We start from the raw sequence: 20,000 nt of genomic DNA, 5'->3' as shown, positions 1-20,000 counted from the left end.
GTACTTTCAACAAGGTTATTGAAGTGATTTTGAACGAGTTGACTGCTGCAACACTTTTGCTTGTGTACCTTTAATATCCATAATAATTTACATCACGAGAATAGGCATTTGAGCTTTTGCACCCACTGAATTCTCAAAAAGTAGCATAATGTGGAGGCAATCACATTGTAAGACACTCGTTTAATTTTAAAATGATTACAAGGACATTAGGCATGTATATTACCACATCATATGAGATTTTAACCTGGGGTCACAGTATCCTGAGGCAAATACTCAGATGGGATTACCAAGCAGGCCCTTTCTCAATTCTCATCAGCTTAGGATTATGGGAATACGGCTTGAAATGTTCTGCTTTTGTCCAGATAAAATATAAGTACTCTATGTTAAACCTAAGAAAATGGCCTCGGTGTTCGGGAAGATTGGCTCTGAGCTTTTCAACTTACAGCAAAAGCTTTATCTCCATATCTACCATTCTTTGCAAGCAGAAGAGGGCATAAGCTTGGAGAATAAAACAAAACATCAAGTGAATGAAAAATGCTGGAAGAGAAATGGAAGAAATATCAGCATTGGCAAGAGAAAGTCAAGAGAAGGGAGGGTTCCACAGGAAGTGGGGGAGTTGGCTGTCTGTGTGTTTGGCCAGCCAATGTATTGCTTAACCATGTTACAACTCCTATCAGGGCGATAAGAAAACTCTAACGCGTTTGCAGTTATGGCTCTCAAGTCAAGTATTCAAGCATCTCACACTTTATCTTGAATTTGAGCTAATGAATGATCACATTGCATTAGTGCAGCTTGTGCTCCATCTCCAATCCATTGCTAATTGCTCTCTCCCTGCCATTTGTCCTCTGCTGCTTGGATGCATCCATTCGTCATGTTGTCCTTAATTCAAGTCAGTTAAGTCTACAATATCTAGATCTGGTCCTTCTTGCAGTTCTTCAACACAATTCTAGTTGCATCCAAAGGAAGTACTTTCAATCCCACATTTTACGTCCAATGGGACAGTCCCTTAGCCTGGATAGACAAATGGAGACAGAAGAAAGAAAACCCTTGTGACCTTGGCAGCATCTCCAATGCATCAGGAATGTGTGGAATTTCTACTGTTGTTGCAAAGGCAGCGGCCGGGTTGTAAGGAGAGAGTGGTGAGTTTTGGGCTGATTTGGGGCTCTTGTGGGTCTTCTGTAAGTTTAGCAATGAAGGAACCAGATTGGGGACTGGAATTATGGTACAAAAAATATGGCATTTGTACAGATCATCAGCAGAACACTTAAGTTCTGCAATTGGTTAAATTCTTGCAATCAAAGTTTCTTTATGGGGCCACAAAACTCTACCAAAAATGCCCTCTCCATCCATGTATGTATGTATGTATATATATATATATATATATATATATATATATATATATATATATATATATATATATATATAAACAGGATAGAACCATGATAAATATATATGTGGAAAAATTACAGGCCCAGACCAGGAATCAAACCCAGGTCATTTGACAAGCCATACCAGTGCTCCGCCATCTGCACCATTTGGGTGACCCACTGTCTGAGCAGCGCAATTCTTCCACATATACAAGTGCTACTACTGCAATATCTGCATACTGACTACTTACACTGAATTCCTGTTTCTACCAATACACACTCATTTGAGATGAGACATTGCTCATTTGAAATGACGTCGACGAACACTTCATTGATGGGTACCCTGCTAGTGATATGCAATGGTAGAAACATTATTGACTACATCACTTCAAGAAGGTTGTTATTGTTCAGTGTGTTATTTATCCTTTTCAATTGGCTGCTCTTGGAACACCCTTATTCTGGATATTTCCATCTGTCTGTCTGTCCGCGAAACTTTGGTCAAGCCTCAGGGCTAAACCACTCAACCGATTCCAATGAAATTTGGTAGGTAGGACCAATATTTGTGGGAATCGCGTGCTTTCGAATAATGGACCCCGGGCCCAAGCAACAGCATAGCAACGGCCATTTAAAGTGGTCAAAAAATCGAAAAAAAATTAAAAAAAAATCGAAAAATGGAAGCTTAGAGTTCTGTGCGCAATCTATCTTGCTCCCTTCATGCAATTTGCAGCCCTAACAAAAAATATTTGTAGGAGGAGATAGGTTTTGGGCAAATACATGTCGAACATTTCAGAAACGGTTAATTGCGAATATCTCGAAGAGAAAGAGTCTGATTTTGATGAAACTTGGGTGAAATCTGTACAATGTGGATTGCATGTACACAAAAATGAATGGTTGCTATGTACACCTCCGTTGCTTAGCAACAGCTAAAATACTTTATCGTACATCGTACACTTATTGTGGACTGTACAAAAAAATCAACACCTCCGAAACTGGACCTCCGAGGGACCTGCTTTTTTGTGCCCAAGGAGAATGTCTTACAGCATCATATAAAAAAATAAAATCTTTAGCGAATAGATAAATGGAATTACCAGGGCTGCCATTTGTTAGAGTCTCTTTGGAAACATGCCTGAAATTTCACAAGGCGGGATTCTGGGCGCAAACTAAGAGGGCTATGATAATCATATTTATTGTGCTAAATTGATTGATAGCATGTACATTAATATCGGCTTGTCGCGTCGGCCAGCTTTCCATCTAGAGCGAGCAGCCGTGTCGCTTCCTGGCTTGTCTCTTTGTTTTTCTGTTTATTTTAATTCTTCATATTGTTCCAAAGTAGTCAGACGTAATCACTCTCAATCGTCATCTCCATAAGTAAATCTTCGTTTTTGACCTATTCAAGTGATTGGCAAGATCTAATACATCGGTTTTGTTGCAAGACAGAGACCCCAAAATGCACAACCTGTAATGTACCAGTGTGACATTCATCATGTGGTTTGAAGTTTCCAATCCAGGTGCATTTTAAGTTGTCTGCATGACTTGTGTTTAATGTATTATTTTTCTAGTAGAAAAACAACACTGGGTTTAAGATTGCCCAACCACCCACCACTCTTCCCACCCTCCCTTCCCTCTCTTCCTCACAATGTCAATACAACATAAGCACAGTGTACCATTTGATTGTGAATCAGCACTGAGCCTCAGAGAGACAGAGACAGAGACAGAGAGATTGGCACAAGATCGAAGTGATAACAGAGAATGAGAGATTTGATGGAGCTGTGTCTTGCATTGATCACATTATTTTAAAGCATTTGCTCAAAGTTAAAGAGTATTGAATGCTTTAAGAAATTGTTTGAAAGTCTGGCTACATCCTGTGAAAGCAAAAGATCACCTGGAAGTGAGTTTCTTACTTAAGAGAGAAGTGAGTAGGAGTTCAGTGGGAACATGGTGGCATGGTTTATGAGTGCAGTTATTTATTCTGAAAAGTCCTGTTTTGTTTAATACGAATGTCATTTATAACAAATGTGGTGTTAAATACACACAAGTACACACACTAGTATTATAATTATTTTTAAAAAGTTTTTATTTTTCCCCAGAATAATAACATTTTCTTTAGTTAATTTCATTTCAGTTTATTTCATTCACAGTTCTAGTGTGGTTCATTCATACCTTGTGGGGTTGAGCGTATGCATGTATGTCAGAAGAAAAATAAGCAAACTTCTTCTTGAGTTGAATGAAAGTTGGCTAAAGATAGCTTTCTCATCACTCCCCCATCCCATGTTGATGGCATTACAGCACAGCTTGGCATTTCAGATGATCGCATGTACATGGAATTGATGGGGTTGAGGAAATGATGAAGATTTCCACAGTGTATTGTAGTTGTATGAATTAGAAACAAATGTTTTTGTTTTTCTCTGTTAGGGGGATTTATGGTGCCACAAGGCTTTGTTTTTGCCAATAATTTCATCCCTGCTTGTTCTGACTCAGAACTTCTGAGTACATTAAGAAGTCATGAAGTATGGACTGCTATAACTTGGAGACCAGAGCAGGTGGTTGGTGTATTATCCCCTCTCTAACCCAGGCAAAAATGCTACAGTTAGAGCTATATAATAGTATATGAGAGCTGTACTCTCATGTACTATAGTTGGTAACAGGTCCTACAGTAGTAGTCTACTACTACAGTAGTCTGTCGAGAATTACTACAGGAAAGGAATGCTGTGTTTGCTTGGGAAGGGTGGTAAATGAAGCAGCTGAGTTTTTACTAACATTCATACAGTGTCATGGTAATTTTTTGTGGCCATCTCAGTTTTCAGAAGCTTAGCAGTAAAATTCTTAATACTGCTGCCTTCAATCAGATTTTAACCTGCTACAACCACCTGGATGTGAGTTCAATGTTATCATCACTCATAATAAATATTATTATTGGAGGCCCATACTCTTTACTGAACCCCAGGACATATTGTGACTAGTTTCAAAACTTTTCTAAGCTAGAGAGAATCTTGGACAGCGGCAGGATACTGACGGAAAGTGATATGGGCAAGATTTTGTAATTTGTATGGAGTTACGGAAATAATTTGCCTCCTCTTCACGAAAGACACCATGGGATCTTTAACCTCCATCAACCACCCCTGCTGGCAGAGAGGTCATCCGGCTTAACATCCTTCCAATGGACGGTGCACACATTGCTTTGACCCACATGTGAAACACCAGGGTGACAACTTATAGCTGGGTCAAGATTCAAAACAAGGCTAGACAGCCAAGAGGTGAGTGTGAATACCTCTGTGGTATCTTTCCATCCTGCTATCATCACAAAGTCATCACTGTTATTGAACTTTTTTTTTCAAGGTTAAAATGTAATTTGTCGGCAAACACGACCATGACAAACAATAACGCAACTATAATTATACAAACAGAATTATATTTGAAAGCATTGTGGAGATTTTACTTCTTGCTGCAAAGACTCAAAACGAGTAGATTATCACAAATATAAAAGTTCGGCAAGGTAAGTGGAATGGAGGAGTACAGAGGTCGAGGAGGATTAGTGGAGAGGTTTTATTCACATGGTCCATTCTCAGACAAATCTGCTTGTTTTTGCTGAGTATGAAGAGTAATTATCTACAATTGAGTTCCAAAATCCAAATTTCAGAAGAATGATCTTTTGCCCAAACATTTACCCCCAAGAAAGCTTAACCAACTGACCCTGTTTTCCCTCTGCAATCGGAAGTTTTTAGAGATTTATTCATCCTCTCTCTTTGCTTATTTCTGTAATCTTTAAACACAAGACTGCAGAATCCTCAATCATATTTGCTGTTGAAGTTTTCCCCTGAGTCTATAAAGGGGGGGGGGGGGCAGGAGAGTGGAAGAGGGATGGGGAAAGGAAAATCACGAGTCGCACAGGCACGACTAAAACTTGTGTCTGACAGTGTACTACTAAAGTTGTGTAGTGTGAAAGGTCCAGAGGTAGCATGGTTACCTTTCAACTATCGTGCCTGGGTTTGTCAAGCTATCACATTGGTGTTTTGCATGCATTGTGTTGCATCACCGAATGAGCCGTCCATACTCCCTTGGATGTACATTAAGTTGGAGACCCATCTGCTAGCATTATTTGGAGGATGTTGATGATCCCACTGTCTTTTGTGAAGACCAGGTGAGGTATCAATACAACTTTCAACTCTTAACAACTTTCAATAGCCATTAGTCTGGTGTTCTCGGATGTTACACAACTTACTATCTCAGAGTTTGGTTTCTGTATGAGCAGAAACTCCTACATTTTATACAAATTCACACACGCAGGTGTTTTCAAGTCATATGTGAATGGCCGTGTTTGGCTATGAAGGGCACACAAAATAATAACTAAAACATGAAAGAGCATCACTAACTCGAAGCTTTATGCATGATCCATAATTACACAGATATAGTACACTTCATTGTTTGCCTGAAATTGGATGAAATCTTGTATGATGCGTCTTTCCACTCTTACCTACAGCTGGCAGTAACCAAGCCTGTGAGCTCAACTGCAAGGCTGTGGGATACAAGTTCTACGTCCGCCAATCTGCCCGCGTCGTTGATGGCACACCATGTGATCCACCTGGCAATGAGTCTGCCCATGGTGTTTGTGTGGAAGGTTCTTGTGAGGTAAACAATGTAGGAAGCCACTTTTGTGATTCTTCATTGTTTTCATTTTTTTCTCTGCTCTCATTGCTGTCTGTCTCACAATTGCATGCATTGTTTATTCTCCATTGGGCCAAAGACGACTTGCTTTAACAAAACATAAATGAGTATTTTGCAATGAATTGGTCATGTTCTAATAGATTTGACTTACTGTATCCGAATAGAAATTAAATAGCTTAATATCGTTACGGTTCTGGGAATGGTGACCCCAAGGAAATGGCAACCAACATATCGTGGTTCCTGAGATAGTTATTTTGGTGGTACTTATTACAGATAGGGTCCTTCTCTTGTGTCTAATGGGATACAAAGGGAATATGCATCGCCAGGGATTAGTTCGGTTTTTTTTCCCCCACTTTCTCCCCATTTTTCTGTCTTTTAATTTAAAACTGGATGCGCCACCTCATCAGCAATTGCCGCCAAAACCCTGTTCAAATCGTGGGCCATAACTCAACCACCATACCACTTTCAACGACACCACCTCAACCATGCCACCACCACCACTTTCAACCATGCTTTCAACACCACTTTCAATCACGCTGCCACCACAAGATGACAATTACCTCCACACTACACAACCACTAACTACCGTCTCACTTTGCTCGCATGCCATCCACATTGCTCTTCTACTGCAGCACCGTTCCAAACACCACTCCAATCACCATCTCAACAACTCACCTGTGATTGATGACAGCAACCACCATCGCACCTGCTTGGGGTGCCACTTCACATCCACTCAGAGTGCCATGACTAACCAAGCACGCTGCTGTCAAGCACAAGTTTACACTGGCAATGCCTGGAGAAGCATCCGTGACCCTCCAGGATGCTTGCGCTCCCAGTGGGGAGCGATACACGCTGCCCCCATGTTAAGTCAGGAGGTCGGCCTCGTGGCACCCTCAAAGACGAATGAAGCCATTTCCGGTCCGATGGATTCGCAGAACGGGTGACGTCAGGACACAGGCGAAATATGGGCAATTGGCATGGCATGCTTGGAACACAAGGGGCAGGGATTAGTTGCAGCATGGCAATATCATGTCTGCCAAAGACACTAAGCTCCCACTTGGAGCATATAAAATAGTGCTTTAGGAGGATTTAAGGAAGAATTCAAGAGATATTTCAGAGGTTTTCTTTGGGGTTTTCTGTGAGGTTATTTTCGGCTTGATTATGGGTGCATTTTCTGGTGGTGGGTTTAAGGTGAAGCAACACGGGATGCAGCGGAGCACAACGGGACAAAGTGGAACACCACGGGACGAAGTGGAACAGTAATCCAGACGCACAGCAACACCCCTCTATCCCAATCCCCTCTCCCTTGCCTTCCCCAGTACAGGAAAGCATCTGGCTCGTGACCGAATTTTTTATATATAGTACTTATTTCATCTTTACACTTTCTATGGGTTTGTCTGTGTGTAAATGAGGACAGAATAGAAAGATCAGGAGGACATCGGACTAATGGGAGGGAAGACGCATCAAAGGAGCATAAAGGAGGAGGGCAAGAAGAAATCTTCCATATTTTCATATGTGAAAAATGATGCCCAAAATCAGTGCCTATCCTCAGCAAACAGCGATTTATTGCCCTACTCATTGATGCTTTGAGATTGGATTTTAATGTTTTGACATTATTGGACTGGAAAGATCGCCTCGAGGTATGCACACATGCATCTGAGCTGTCTTGCCTGGGTTCGACTCTCGACCCAGCTGAAAACTGTCATTTCTGTATGTCCCAGGCATGGTGATGCAACAATGTGTGTGCCGTCCCTTGGATGGACGTTAAACTGGGCGTCCTGTCTGCCAGCATGAGTTAGTGGACGTTAAAGATCCCACAGTGTCCTTCATGAAGAGTAGACGAGCTATCCCTGACACTCTGACTAAATTCCAAATTTCTAAATTACATATTTTAGCGTCATGCTGGGCCGGCTAGTTCGTGAAAATCTTTGGCCAAAACTTTCTTCAGCCATCTTCTAGAGGTGGAAATAATTGTGACTGTGATTGAATCACATGATTCAGATATTTGCCACGTGTCATGTATTATTCCGATGTTGTGTTCACATCATTACTCAGAAAAAGCGGGATAAGCAAAAAGCAAGTTTAAGCAATTCGTTCATGTCTGTCCGTCTGTCTGTCTTATCAGTTTATGATCTTGAGTTTCTGATCGAGGAACAACTTATTTAAATTGAATGTTATATTTTGAACACAAATCAGAACCTGAATAGGAAGACAGGTTTGCTGTTTTACTGTACTTTGGCTCTGAATTTGTCACGACAGCACATGTACAGAGAGGAGAGACTCTGTCTGCCTGTCTGGCAGTCAAACAAAATTGAAAATGATTATAAACAGGAAGCTTACTGTTTTTTTTTATTAAGGATGTTGTAATGGACACGACACAAACAACAGGCATGAAGAACTAATGTTATGTGTTGGAGAAGGTGATGTAATCGACACTGCGGAAAATGCTGGTAAAACTAGGAATCAATCTATTTAAACAATATTTACAATTTTAATTTTATTTAAATTGAATTATATACTTGAATACTGGAGAACACAAATCACCTGTCATGATACTTCCAAGGACCTCGAGTTTTGCAGTACTTCGATTTAAATAAACGTCCAATGCAGTGGTGTGTCAAGGTAGTGACCGGGATTTCTTATGACTAGATATTTGAACACTGCTTAGGGTATCAGGTTCTATGAACTCTCTAGTTTGTTTTATGTTAACATCTCCTCTAACTTGGTGAAGACTTGCTGTTTTACTGTATTGGTTTGCAACATTGCAGGTGCTTTTTGTTTACATGAAAGTGCTGCTATTGATAACATTGTGAAACAAAGGACATGGTGTAACGCATATACATAGATCCTGATGATCTGAAGACAAGAATACATGACAACATAAATATGCGGGTCTGCTTTGTGAGGTAGCACCTCTTCCTGGCGCTGCAGCAAAATGCCACTCATCATTTGTTTCAAACTCTGCCTGGAAACAAACATCTGAGATGGTGTTGCTACTTGAACCGAGAGCAGGAGAAACAAAAAAAGCAACACTAGTGCATCTAGAGGTCATTACACCCCACATGCACTTTTGCTTCTATGTCTTTCGTGGAGAGTTGAATACCAATACCAGTTAAGCATAATGTTGAAACGCGATAGGTTTATAAAAGCCGTCCAAGTCTGGGATTAGATGGCCAATGAGGGTTGGGGGTGCATTGCTGGCTAACACTGTGATACAAAATTGAATGAAAATGGAAAAGGCCTGGCTTCAAGTTCAAGTGCTGCAGTCGGTATTTTTATGACTTGCAAAAGCCAATATAGCAGTGATGGAAATACCCATAAACTTTCAACTTTATTTGCCATCTCTCCTTCAACATCCATCTTGTATTGTCATCTGTGTATAAACGTTTATTTTCTTTTTGGTTATATGACTCATTACAGTTGTGTGGATATGAAATATTTAAGTGCTTATGCTTTTCTTGATACTGTTATTAAAATATGAGCTTTACTCTTATTACGTTCATATGATGCCACCACACATCTAATGCATTTAATTTTAGTACTTTTTACAATAAGCCTTTGAGTGCTGGCAGGATAGCTTGGAGGTATGCATGCACATTCGCCTTGGAATTGTCGAGCCTGCGTTTGAATGTCGACCCAACTATGAAGCCTGGTGTTTCACAAGCAGAGCGAAGCCCCAATGCGTGTGTCATCCATCAGATGGAGATCAAGCCAGACGGCCCTAAATATCCTATGCTGTCTTTCACCAAGAGTAGGCGAGTTATCGCCCGTCACCGTGAAAAAGAAATTCCAAATTTCCTGCCGAAACCCTCTCATCAACCCACACTCGGCATGCGTGGCAAAATAATTGCAATACCCCCTTACACAAGTTGATGGATACCTTCATCCTGTAGTAGACAAAATGGAATGATGATGAGGATGACGATGCTGATACTTTGATCAGAATTTCAAGTCAAACTAGAAGGGGAGCATTCGGTAGAGTGCAAAACCTCTGCTGCCAATACTGCTGGGTCACTTAAGTGAACCTGATATCCTATTCATTGTAGGTCAAAACGGATCAGACTCTACTGAACCACGATTGAATAAACTAAACTAGATCGACGTGCATGTAGAAATGCCAAAAAATAAAAATCGAAATTTTTTTGAAAAAAAAGTTGCAATTTTTTTTTCTCGAACAAATTTTTTTTTGGGGGGGGGGTTGTAAATCACTTAAAACATGTAGAAATGCAAAAAAAAAAAAATTCAAATATTTTTCAAATAAAATCGAAATTTTTTTGAAAAAAAGTTGCAAAATTTCTGGGGTTTTTTTCTCCAACAAACTTTTTTTTTTTTTTGGTTGGAAATCACTTAAAACATGTAGAAATGCAAAAACAAAAATTCAAATATTTTTTCAAATTGGCCGCCATAGCGGCCATATTGGACTTTGGACCAAGTCCAAAATCTAATGGCATGATCCTTGGACCATACCTAATCCCCCACCAAGTTTCGTTGAAATCCGTCCAGGAGTTTTTCCGTAATACTGTTCACAAACAAACAAACAAACAAACAAACAAACAAACAAACAAACAGACAGGGGTGAAAACAGTAACCTCCGTCCATCTTCGATAGCGGAGGTTAAAAAGGGAATGCGAGTGAATGCAACCGGAAATGCACTCAAATATTCTGTAATGTTATACTGGGAAGGTTACTGGATTGTTGAATTGGAGATGCTGGTTCAAATCCAGCTGGTGGCAGTATTGAGGATCATGATTCTAAATTCCTGGAAAGTGAGATAGTCTCTGGAGAATTATCATACTAATCTAGGATTTATGCTAACACCACATCTGGTGCTCATTAACAACCTCAATGATAATAATCTTCCTGCCTTGCCATTATACACTTTATGGTTCAATCTTAATGATTTCAGGACAACTTTATATGGGTATTTTAAAAAGCAGTGCCACCCAACACCCCTTCCTTGCAATAAAAAATATTTACTAATTCTGAACTTGTATGATGTAGACTTAACTCCATTTGGGTTTAATAACATAATGAACTGATGACAATTTATTTGTTGTGCGGAAAAGTGCCTCTGGTAGGTAGTACACCTCAGTGAATGCTCTGCAATTCAAAAATGTTGGCCTTCTGCCTGCTGTAAACAGGCAGGGAAGCTTTCTGTCCTGACTTTGATGTGTAAAATTCTAGAATGCTCTACTAAGTACTATCACAGGCGAATCGTCCTCATGGGGATTGCAGTGGTTTAAAAGGCCTTTCACCAGATTATATCAAGCCAACCTAGGATGGCACACTACATCGAGATATACATATTTTCAAGTGTTTGTTTTGTGTTTGTGTGTTTGTGCATTTGGATGTTATTCTTTCATTGCCCAACTATAGCAACTAGAGGTCCCAAATTTTGGGTGTCGGAACTTCAGAATCTGGGCAAGATTTTAAGCGACCACACATTGGCCTTGATTTCCGTTTTGAGACCACCAAAGGCCGATATAAAGTGTATATTGGGATATGGGATCAGGCAGTGCTGCCGCCGGGCTGCAGGTAAAACGTAACCACCATGAGGCCAATAACTCCATAGCTTTTAAGTGTCCAATGCAACCCAAAACCAGGACTGGTAACAGCCTGCCCAGCTGGGCAGTGCCAGGTGGCCCTTCCAGTTGTCTAAAAGAAGCGCTGCCACATCTCATCTATAATAATAATGTCAGTGTGTGCCAGACAGTCAGAGTGTGTGTGTGTGTGTGTGTGTGTGTGTGTGTGTGTGTGTGTGTGTGTGTGTGTGTGTGTGTGTGTGTGTTTGTGTGTGTGTGTCTCAATAATTCCAAAACCATGAAACCTAGCGGCCTGAAACTCTGCATGCATATTAAGGGAACTCCAAGGGAGTGTATGAATGAAAATTGGGTGTTTGGGTTCACTTAAACATCCCTTTTGAAAATAACTAATGGCCTTATTTAATTATTCTTTATCAAAGCTCATCCTTGGTCACCTCGCTGTCCCTCGCTGGGGTCTTAATTTGCCATTTTTGGGCCTGCTCAACATTTCCTTGACTTGGAACAGGTCACAACGATTTCTCAATGATAAAGTATTTTTTTCACTTTCCTCACTCATATTATCGAATCCCTGAATATCATACCTGTGACTCGTTGGATACATTGCAATGCTTCTAAACACTTGGAGATGCCATCATTCATGACGTTATTTCATTTCTGCACATCCAACAACCTCGAGAATCTCTCAATCTGAGCCATATTTCAAAATTTAAATAGTTTTACTGACTTCAGCAGTAGTTCTGAGTGGTAAAAAAAAGTGCTAATTTGTCCATTTCGGACATTGCCTGACATTCTAGGCGTCTCCAGGTGTATGGTGTTTATATGACCGATGGGCGATCGCTTGTTGCTTGTTAAGCCAGCCGATTCTTATCAATTGTTTCGTTGGAGTGCTTGCTTGAGTGCTTAAGCCACTTGGTGAGTGCTCTACAATACTTGCACTGTCATTGAATACTGTAGCCTGGTGTTGGCTTAGTGGTTAGGGTGGTGGCTTGGGATCCTAGGGTCCTGAGTTCAAGCCCCGTTGGGCCACTGAATTAATACACCAGTAGGTTGACTCAGCCTGTCATCCTTCCGAGGTCGGCAAAATGAGTACCAGTGCACTGGTGAGGGGGACACTGCATCAGTGGTATAGTCAAGTCCCAACCAATGATGCAACCAGAAGCCACAGGCTGCACTCGATAGAGAGATTGAATACTGTATATCGATCGACTTGAACAAAGTTGAGGGTCCACTCACCTGTGGTCCTTGGCCCCACGTTGTCATGCGGTGCATTGGTTAGTGGCTGGCTCACTGAAAAGATGCAATTTTATTTTATGCCAAGTTTCCCCTTTTTGTATGATCTTCTATCATTTTACCACCCTTCACTTTGGCATAGATACATAAAACTTTTGGCATAGATACATAAAACACTTTGGCATAAAAAAATTAAACATTTCGCTTTTCAAAAGTTTCTTCAACTGTTTCATTGGAATGCTTACTGAGTGGTGAAGCCACTGGTGAAGCCACTCGGAGAGCGCTCTTCAAGCTTCAATAGCGATACTGCGATGCGGATTTCCATGGGAACATTTCCGGAGTTAGGATGGCAAAATAAATTGGATGATTACAATGAGTAAAAATCAATGAATTGCCACATCATGGCAGGATAGCAGAGAGGTACGCACGCTCGCTCTAAGCTGTCTCGCCTGGGTTTGAATCCCAACCCAGCTATAAACTGATATCCTGGTTTTTCACGGGCAGGATGATTCATTCGTGTATGTTCCGTCTCTCGGTTGGACGTTAAACTGGATGTCACATCTACTGGAATCCCCCCACCCTCTCCTCTCCCCCTCCACACGCTCCCCTCCTCACTCTCACCCTCTCCCACTCTCTCCTCTTCCTATCCCTCTCTCTCCCTCCCTCCCTCTTTCTGTCCCTCCCACCACTCTCCCTCTCCCTCCCACTCCTATCCCTCTCTCTCTCACATTCCGCTCCCTCTCTCTCTCTCTGACCCCTCTCCCTCTCTCTCTTTCCCCCACCCTTTTCCCCCTCTATCTCTCTCTCTTCCACCCCATTCCCCCTCTCTCGCTCTCTCTCTCACCCCTTCCCCCCTCTCTTGCTCTCTCTCCAACCCCTCTTCTTCTCTCTTCCAACCCTCTCTTCTCCCTTCCCTCCCTCCCCTTCCCCATCTCTCGCACCCTTCCCTCCTCTCTCTCTCTCCCGCTTCTTTCCTCTTTCTCCCTCCGCCTTCCCTCCTCTCTTTCTCTCTCCCCCTCCCCTCCATCCTCTCTCTCCCTTTATCTCCCCTTCCTCTCTCTCCCCCTCTCTCTCCCACCCTCATCCTCTCTCTCCCAACCCTCCCCCTCTGTGTGGGTGACTGTTAAGGGCTGACAAATTCGTTTTGAATTTAAGACTGTTTTGCCATCGTGTAGCATGTACAAATTAAATTGAGAGTGAGCCAACCAGAGAGGTGCAAAGGTCGCTGCATGTGTGAGCATGCATGGCTGCATACAGGCAGGCCTTTGCCAGGTAGAATGCATCGGTTTTCAATGCTCCCACCTGATTTTATATAGAACCCAGCAGTTAGAAATAAAATGTTGCTATTTGGGTCAGAAAAAGAAAATGTCGTCCTTCCCTTCCACTCACCTCACGCCACCTTCCCTTTGCTTCCCATCATACTGCCTTCCCCTCCCTTGTGCTGCCTTCCCTTCCCTTCCCCTCATGCTGCCTTCCTTTACCCTCCCCTCACACTGGCTCCCCCTCCCCTTTTGCTACCTTCCCTTCCCCTCCCCTCACGCCACCTTCCCCACTCCTTGTTCTGCCTTCCCTTCCCCTCACACTACCTCCCCGTCCCCTTGTGCTGCCTTCACTTCCCTCATACTGCCTTCCCTTCCCTTCCTCCCACACTAGCTGCCTTCCCCTCCCCTTGTGCTGCCTTCCCTTCCCCTCCCCTCACACCACCTTTCCTTCTCCTGGGCTAAATACGCCCGATAATTAATCGGAACCGTCGAGGTTGACGATAACACCGCTCGGTTATCCCGATAGTACGGAACGGGCCGCTTAAAGTGGCCCGTGTCCGAAGTCGACCTGCGGCGAGGTGCGATCGCCCGGTCTACCCTCCGTGTGGGTACTTAGGTAGGTTGAATTTGGCGAACAACCCTATCCCACACGGGGGGCCGATTGGCACGATCGTGGTGAGGCCGAAAGGCCCACCCATGACTAGTTCCCGGCGTTAGTCCGAGAGGGTCACGACGGAATTGTCCGTCCGGTGGGCGACGTGCCGCGATTTGAGTTACGTGGCCGCTCGCACGCCGGCGGGCGCGAATTCGCACCAATATATATATATATATATATATATATATATATATATATATATATATATATATATATATATATATATATATATATATATATATATATATATATATATATATCAGGCGTATAAAAATAGTGTGGTACATAAAAACATTAGAAAGGAAACTGGAGGGGGAGCACTCGGGAGAGTGCAAAACCTCCGCCGCCAATACTGCTGGGTCACTCAAGTGAACCTAATATCTTATTCATTAAATATGTCAACAGTGCTGACATAGTTATAGTTCTTTTCTCCAACATTTTTTTTTGGGGGGGGGGGGGTTGGAAATCACTTAAAACATGTAGGAATGCAAAAAAAAAAAAAAAAATCGAAATTTTGTTGAAAAAATAGTTGCAAATTTTTTTTTCTCTAACAATTTTTTTGTGTGGGGGGGGGGGGGGTTGGGAATCACTTAAAACATGTAGAAATACAAAAAAATTTTTTTTTCTCGAACTTTTTTTGGGGAGGGGGGGGGGGGACCAAGTCCAAAATATAATGGCATGATCCTTGGACCATACCTAACCCCCCAACCAAGTTTCGTCGAAATCCGTCGAGGAGTTTTTCCGTAATACAAAAAATTTAAAATTTTCACGCTCACGCCGGGGGTATCGCTATAACTCTGTTCTTGGAACAGGCGAGCTAAAAATGAAGAATTACTATATCTGATCAATGAACAATCCTGATGCTTTACATCTCCATATGAAAAAAATGAAACATTGAAACATTTTTATCATGTGCATTTTCTATCCAACCGAGAATCAACAATGGCAAAACGTGAATGCCTCCCTGAAACTTAGTGGGAAATTCACCAAGTTGAATTTACTGCTTAAGTGGCCAGTTATTTATGACTTACATACTGAGTTTGTGTGTGGGAGGAGTGGAGGAAGAGGATAAATTAAGAATACAGTGTTGAAATTGAGAAAGGGATGATAAGGAAGGATGATAGGAGAGAGAAATGAGGGTAGGAATGTGTGGGAGGAGTGGGGAGAATGGAAAGAGGTTTAACAGGAAAGGGGGGCATCCTGGAGGAAAGGGATCAAACATTTAGCCATGTTATATGTCCATAATAAATGGATGACCACTATTGATGCATCTTAGTCGATGACCCCTAACAGGTTTTTAATTATTTATATAAAGGTGTAATTTGAAAAAGACGATAATTCATGATCAGATGTACTTTTGTACTGTATAATATAATTCTAATTGTAGTTATCATGTGAGACTTTTCTTTCCCTTTAATCAAAATACAAACTTTATCATCTGATTTAAGGCTCAGATTTAGTAACTTAGACATTTTAATGCACTTTTCTATTTGTTCCAATAATGTCTCGAGATGCATGTATACAATACATACATTCACATTTATTAAATTACACAGATGAGATTGCTGTCTAACACACACACACACACACACACACACACACACACACACACACACACACACACACACACACACACACACACACACACACACACACACACACACACACACACACACACACACACACACACACACACACACACACACACTCCCCTGGTAGAATGGCTGACAGGTACGCACACTCACATCTCTACCTTTTATAGCTTGGAATCAAATCCCGGCCCAGCTATAAACTGTCATCCTGGTGTTTCACAGACAGGGTGATTCATCAATGTGCATGCCATCCCTTGGATGGACGTTAAATCGGCATCCCGTCTGTGAGCATTAGTTGGAGGATGTCAAAGATCCCTTGGTGTCCTTCATTAAGTCATTGAGCTATCTCTGGCACCATTAACAAATTCCAAATTCCTCCCCTAACTCCTGATGGGATGGCAGTGGCAAACCACCAAGCATGACCCTTTGCAATAAACTTATTTGACAGCACCAATGCCCTGTGACAGCATAGTACATCAAAATATATTAAAAAAAATTATCCATATATATATATTTTATATATATATATATATATATATATATATATATATATTTTATATATATATATATATATATATATATATATTTTATATATATATATATATGTATATACATATCTGATACATAAAGCTCTTTCGAACCACTGACTCACAGAATCACTGACACATTAAAGATCAGTACTTTCCGAGTGACGTTGAAGGCTGAAATTTTTCGTGCCAATGGACATCGAAGCCAGTACACTGGAAAAAAATATCACAGAATTCTTGGACAACATCCATAAATGAAAATATAAATAAATGAAAAAAAAAGAAAAAATGCAGGTGAGAAACTCAAGATAATGGGGGAAGCACGGTAAATCTGCATGCCGACGGACAATGAAGCCAATACACCATGAAAAATAACAGACCCATCGGAAAGTGTCTGTAAATGTAAATTTCTGAAAATAAGTGCAGTCTTGTGCTCCCAATAAGCAATGAAACCGGTACGGTAGCTGAGGGGGCGTAAGCATTGGGATTCTCATGTATGTATGATGTGTGAACATCTTTATAGTTGTTGAGGAACTCTTGGAAGGATTTGAAACAGCATTAGCACTTACCTTGTGTAAGTCTTCTTGGGTTGCTTTATGCATCTACTTTAGCAAGAGAAGTGTGGGAGGGGTCAATTATATATATATATATATATATATATATATATATATATATATATATATATATATATATATATATATATATATATATATATATATATATATATATATATATATATATACTAGCAAATACCAGCCATCACCTTGGGAGAAGAGTGAGAAGGGGTGGGGGAAGAGAAGCAGATGTGTGGTGGAGCATTAATTCCAATTCATACCGTCTCATCAAAATAATATTGCATAGAAAAACAGTGAAGATGGAAACAAAATAATCTCTGAAATTCATTTTCTACCGGTCATGCTATAAATAATGCCCAGAGACAAACACCGCCCAGACGCGTCCGGAGCCAAGCTGTCTGGAGACAAACACCATCCGGAGATAAACGTCTGCAGGAAATATGACTCTGACGACTCGCACAGCAATGGTGGTTGTGCGAGTCGTCAGAGTCATATTTCGTGTAGACATTGTACTCTCTTGTCAGCATCTGTTGTTTCAGAGAAGAATGTGAAATGTTCACACTTGGAAGCACTTAGGTGAAGGACACAAACTTCTTTCTTTCGAGACTCAGTTTTCACTGTTCTTGCATTTTCTCTTCTTTGTCATCTCCGGTTGATCCATCATTCAGCTTTGGGTGGTATCTGTCATTGTTATCTGTCGGAAAGAAGTACTTGCATTTGTGTAGCTGCCACCACTAATAATTATGTGTCTACATTCGATGGCATGACCAAACATCACAACTGCAGCATTAACTATGTGGCTTTATAAAGTTTATTTGAGCATTCGCTCTAGCATTTTCCTCAATCGTTATTATGATTACAATACTCAGATAAGGTCATTATTTATTGGATAAGCATAATATTTACATAATTGAAGAAGGAAATCAATGACTTCTAATAATATAGAACACTTGGAACAGAACATTCAAAATGCGATGGACAGTCTGTTAAGGAACCACACACAAACTCCTTAAATATCAACATGAAAAAAAAAATCTTCTTGTAACATCTGATAATATATATATATATATATATATATATATATATATATATATATATATATATATATATATATATATATATATATATATATATATAAATATCGTGTCTAACTCTAAAGTACAAGTCTATCCAAATATATAAAAGTGAACGAAATTTTTCTCATCTGGGACCTCCAAATGAACAATAAAATATCACTCATTTCAGGTTAGATTGTTGTACCCCAGGCAAAAATAACATTCCTTTCCTGTAGTAATTCTCTACAGACTACTGTCGTAGGTGAATTTTGAACCCCCGTCACCCGTAGACTGTGATGTCATTTTTGTGAGGAGCCATAATGTGGATAAACTGCATGATGATGCCATCTTATTGCCTTGGCTTTGCACACTGAAACATCACCACAAGCTATCAAGTTTGGTCTCAAAACATTATCAAGTGATCCCTCTCCTCGATACCATAGATCCAACAGTGCTTACGGTTGCATATAAATATTCAGAATAAGTCTTGTTAATTTGATTGAGAAATTTGATGAAGTGTTTGCTTTGATTATTTATCATTGTGATTGCATGACTCTGTTCGGATGAACATTCATCAGAAATGTTGTGCAGTGGATGTTCCCTTGAACAGGCAATTGAACAACCTTTCAAATGATATTAACATTCAATGAACAGAAAATTCAAACTGAGACAGGAGCTTGCGAAGCGAAAAGACCCCCAAAATTTCAGAGTACGAAAATCGCATCACACGATTATGGGTACCTATCAACAAGGTGTCTAAGGTACAGTTCCAACCCAAAATATTTCCTGTTAACATCATTTTATCTCACCCAGAACATCCCAAGGAACAAAAACTATACCAACCGTGTAGCGTACCTGGGGGTGCACGGTAGTAGTCATGTCCATCCCACGGGCTATATGTTTATGGATAATAATCAGTAAAAAAATAGATAATTCAGCTGGCTCACTAATGACCTTCAGGGAGGAGGTAATCTTCTCTCCATCTCATCCATTCAACATATGATGCCATTCCATATATTTGGGGCGGAGTTCTCATGTCCTCAGGGCAAATTGGAGTGGTTACTAATATACTACCGAGGGAAGGTCAGGGCCACTTAAAATGTCATCGAGGGAACAGAAAACAATTGGTGAATGAGCACCTGGAAATGGCCTGTTCCTCAAAGCCTCTGGTAAATTTGGTGATGTGATTGGGCCATTTGAATATTTCCTGTTCCTGAGTTATCTATTATCCTTGCCTATCGCTCGTCAACTTTTAGCATCAATTTGTTTTGTTTAACACAGCCTTGTGCATCAAGCCACTTTCTTTGTGTGTCAAATTCTCATGGGAATGCATTCAAAATCTGGTGGGTACAAACTGCTGGTTTTAGGTTGTGCATTTGAGATCTCAGCTTTTTGACACAAGATTTATTTAATTTTTCCCTGGGGAGACATTGAAACAGCTGTTACATCTGCTCCCATTCCTCTGTGGATTAAAAGGTTAGTCATGGCAAAGGTAAACGTTCTCATCGTACCTGGAGATGACCTTGCTTCAC

At 40.8% G+C, this 20,000-nt stretch overlaps 1 protein-coding gene across 3 annotated transcripts in view; it reads left to right on the top strand.

Moving 5' to 3' along the window:
* Nucleotides 1-20,000, top strand: part of LOC147016773 (thrombospondin type-1 domain-containing protein 4-like) — a 174,729-nt gene that overhangs the window by 88,239 nt on the left and 66,490 nt on the right. For all 3 annotated transcript variants that reach the window (XM_085845751.1, XM_085845752.1, XM_085845753.1), the window contains one exon: nucleotides 5,845-5,993. In XM_085845751.1, coding sequence (XP_085701877.1) covers nucleotides 5,845-5,993 — 149 coding nt within the window. The remainder of the gene's footprint in view (nucleotides 1-5,844; nucleotides 5,994-20,000) is intronic.

The sequence above is a fragment of the Eptatretus burgeri genome, chromosome 11, assembly GCF_056783735.1.
Source record: "Eptatretus burgeri isolate ZD-2024b chromosome 11, Ebu_testis_v1, whole genome shotgun sequence".
NCBI lineage: Eukaryota > Metazoa > Chordata > Myxini > Myxiniformes > Myxinidae > Eptatretus > Eptatretus burgeri.
Note: the sequence above shows the minus strand (reverse complement) of the source record. Positions and strands in the feature narration are given on the sequence as shown.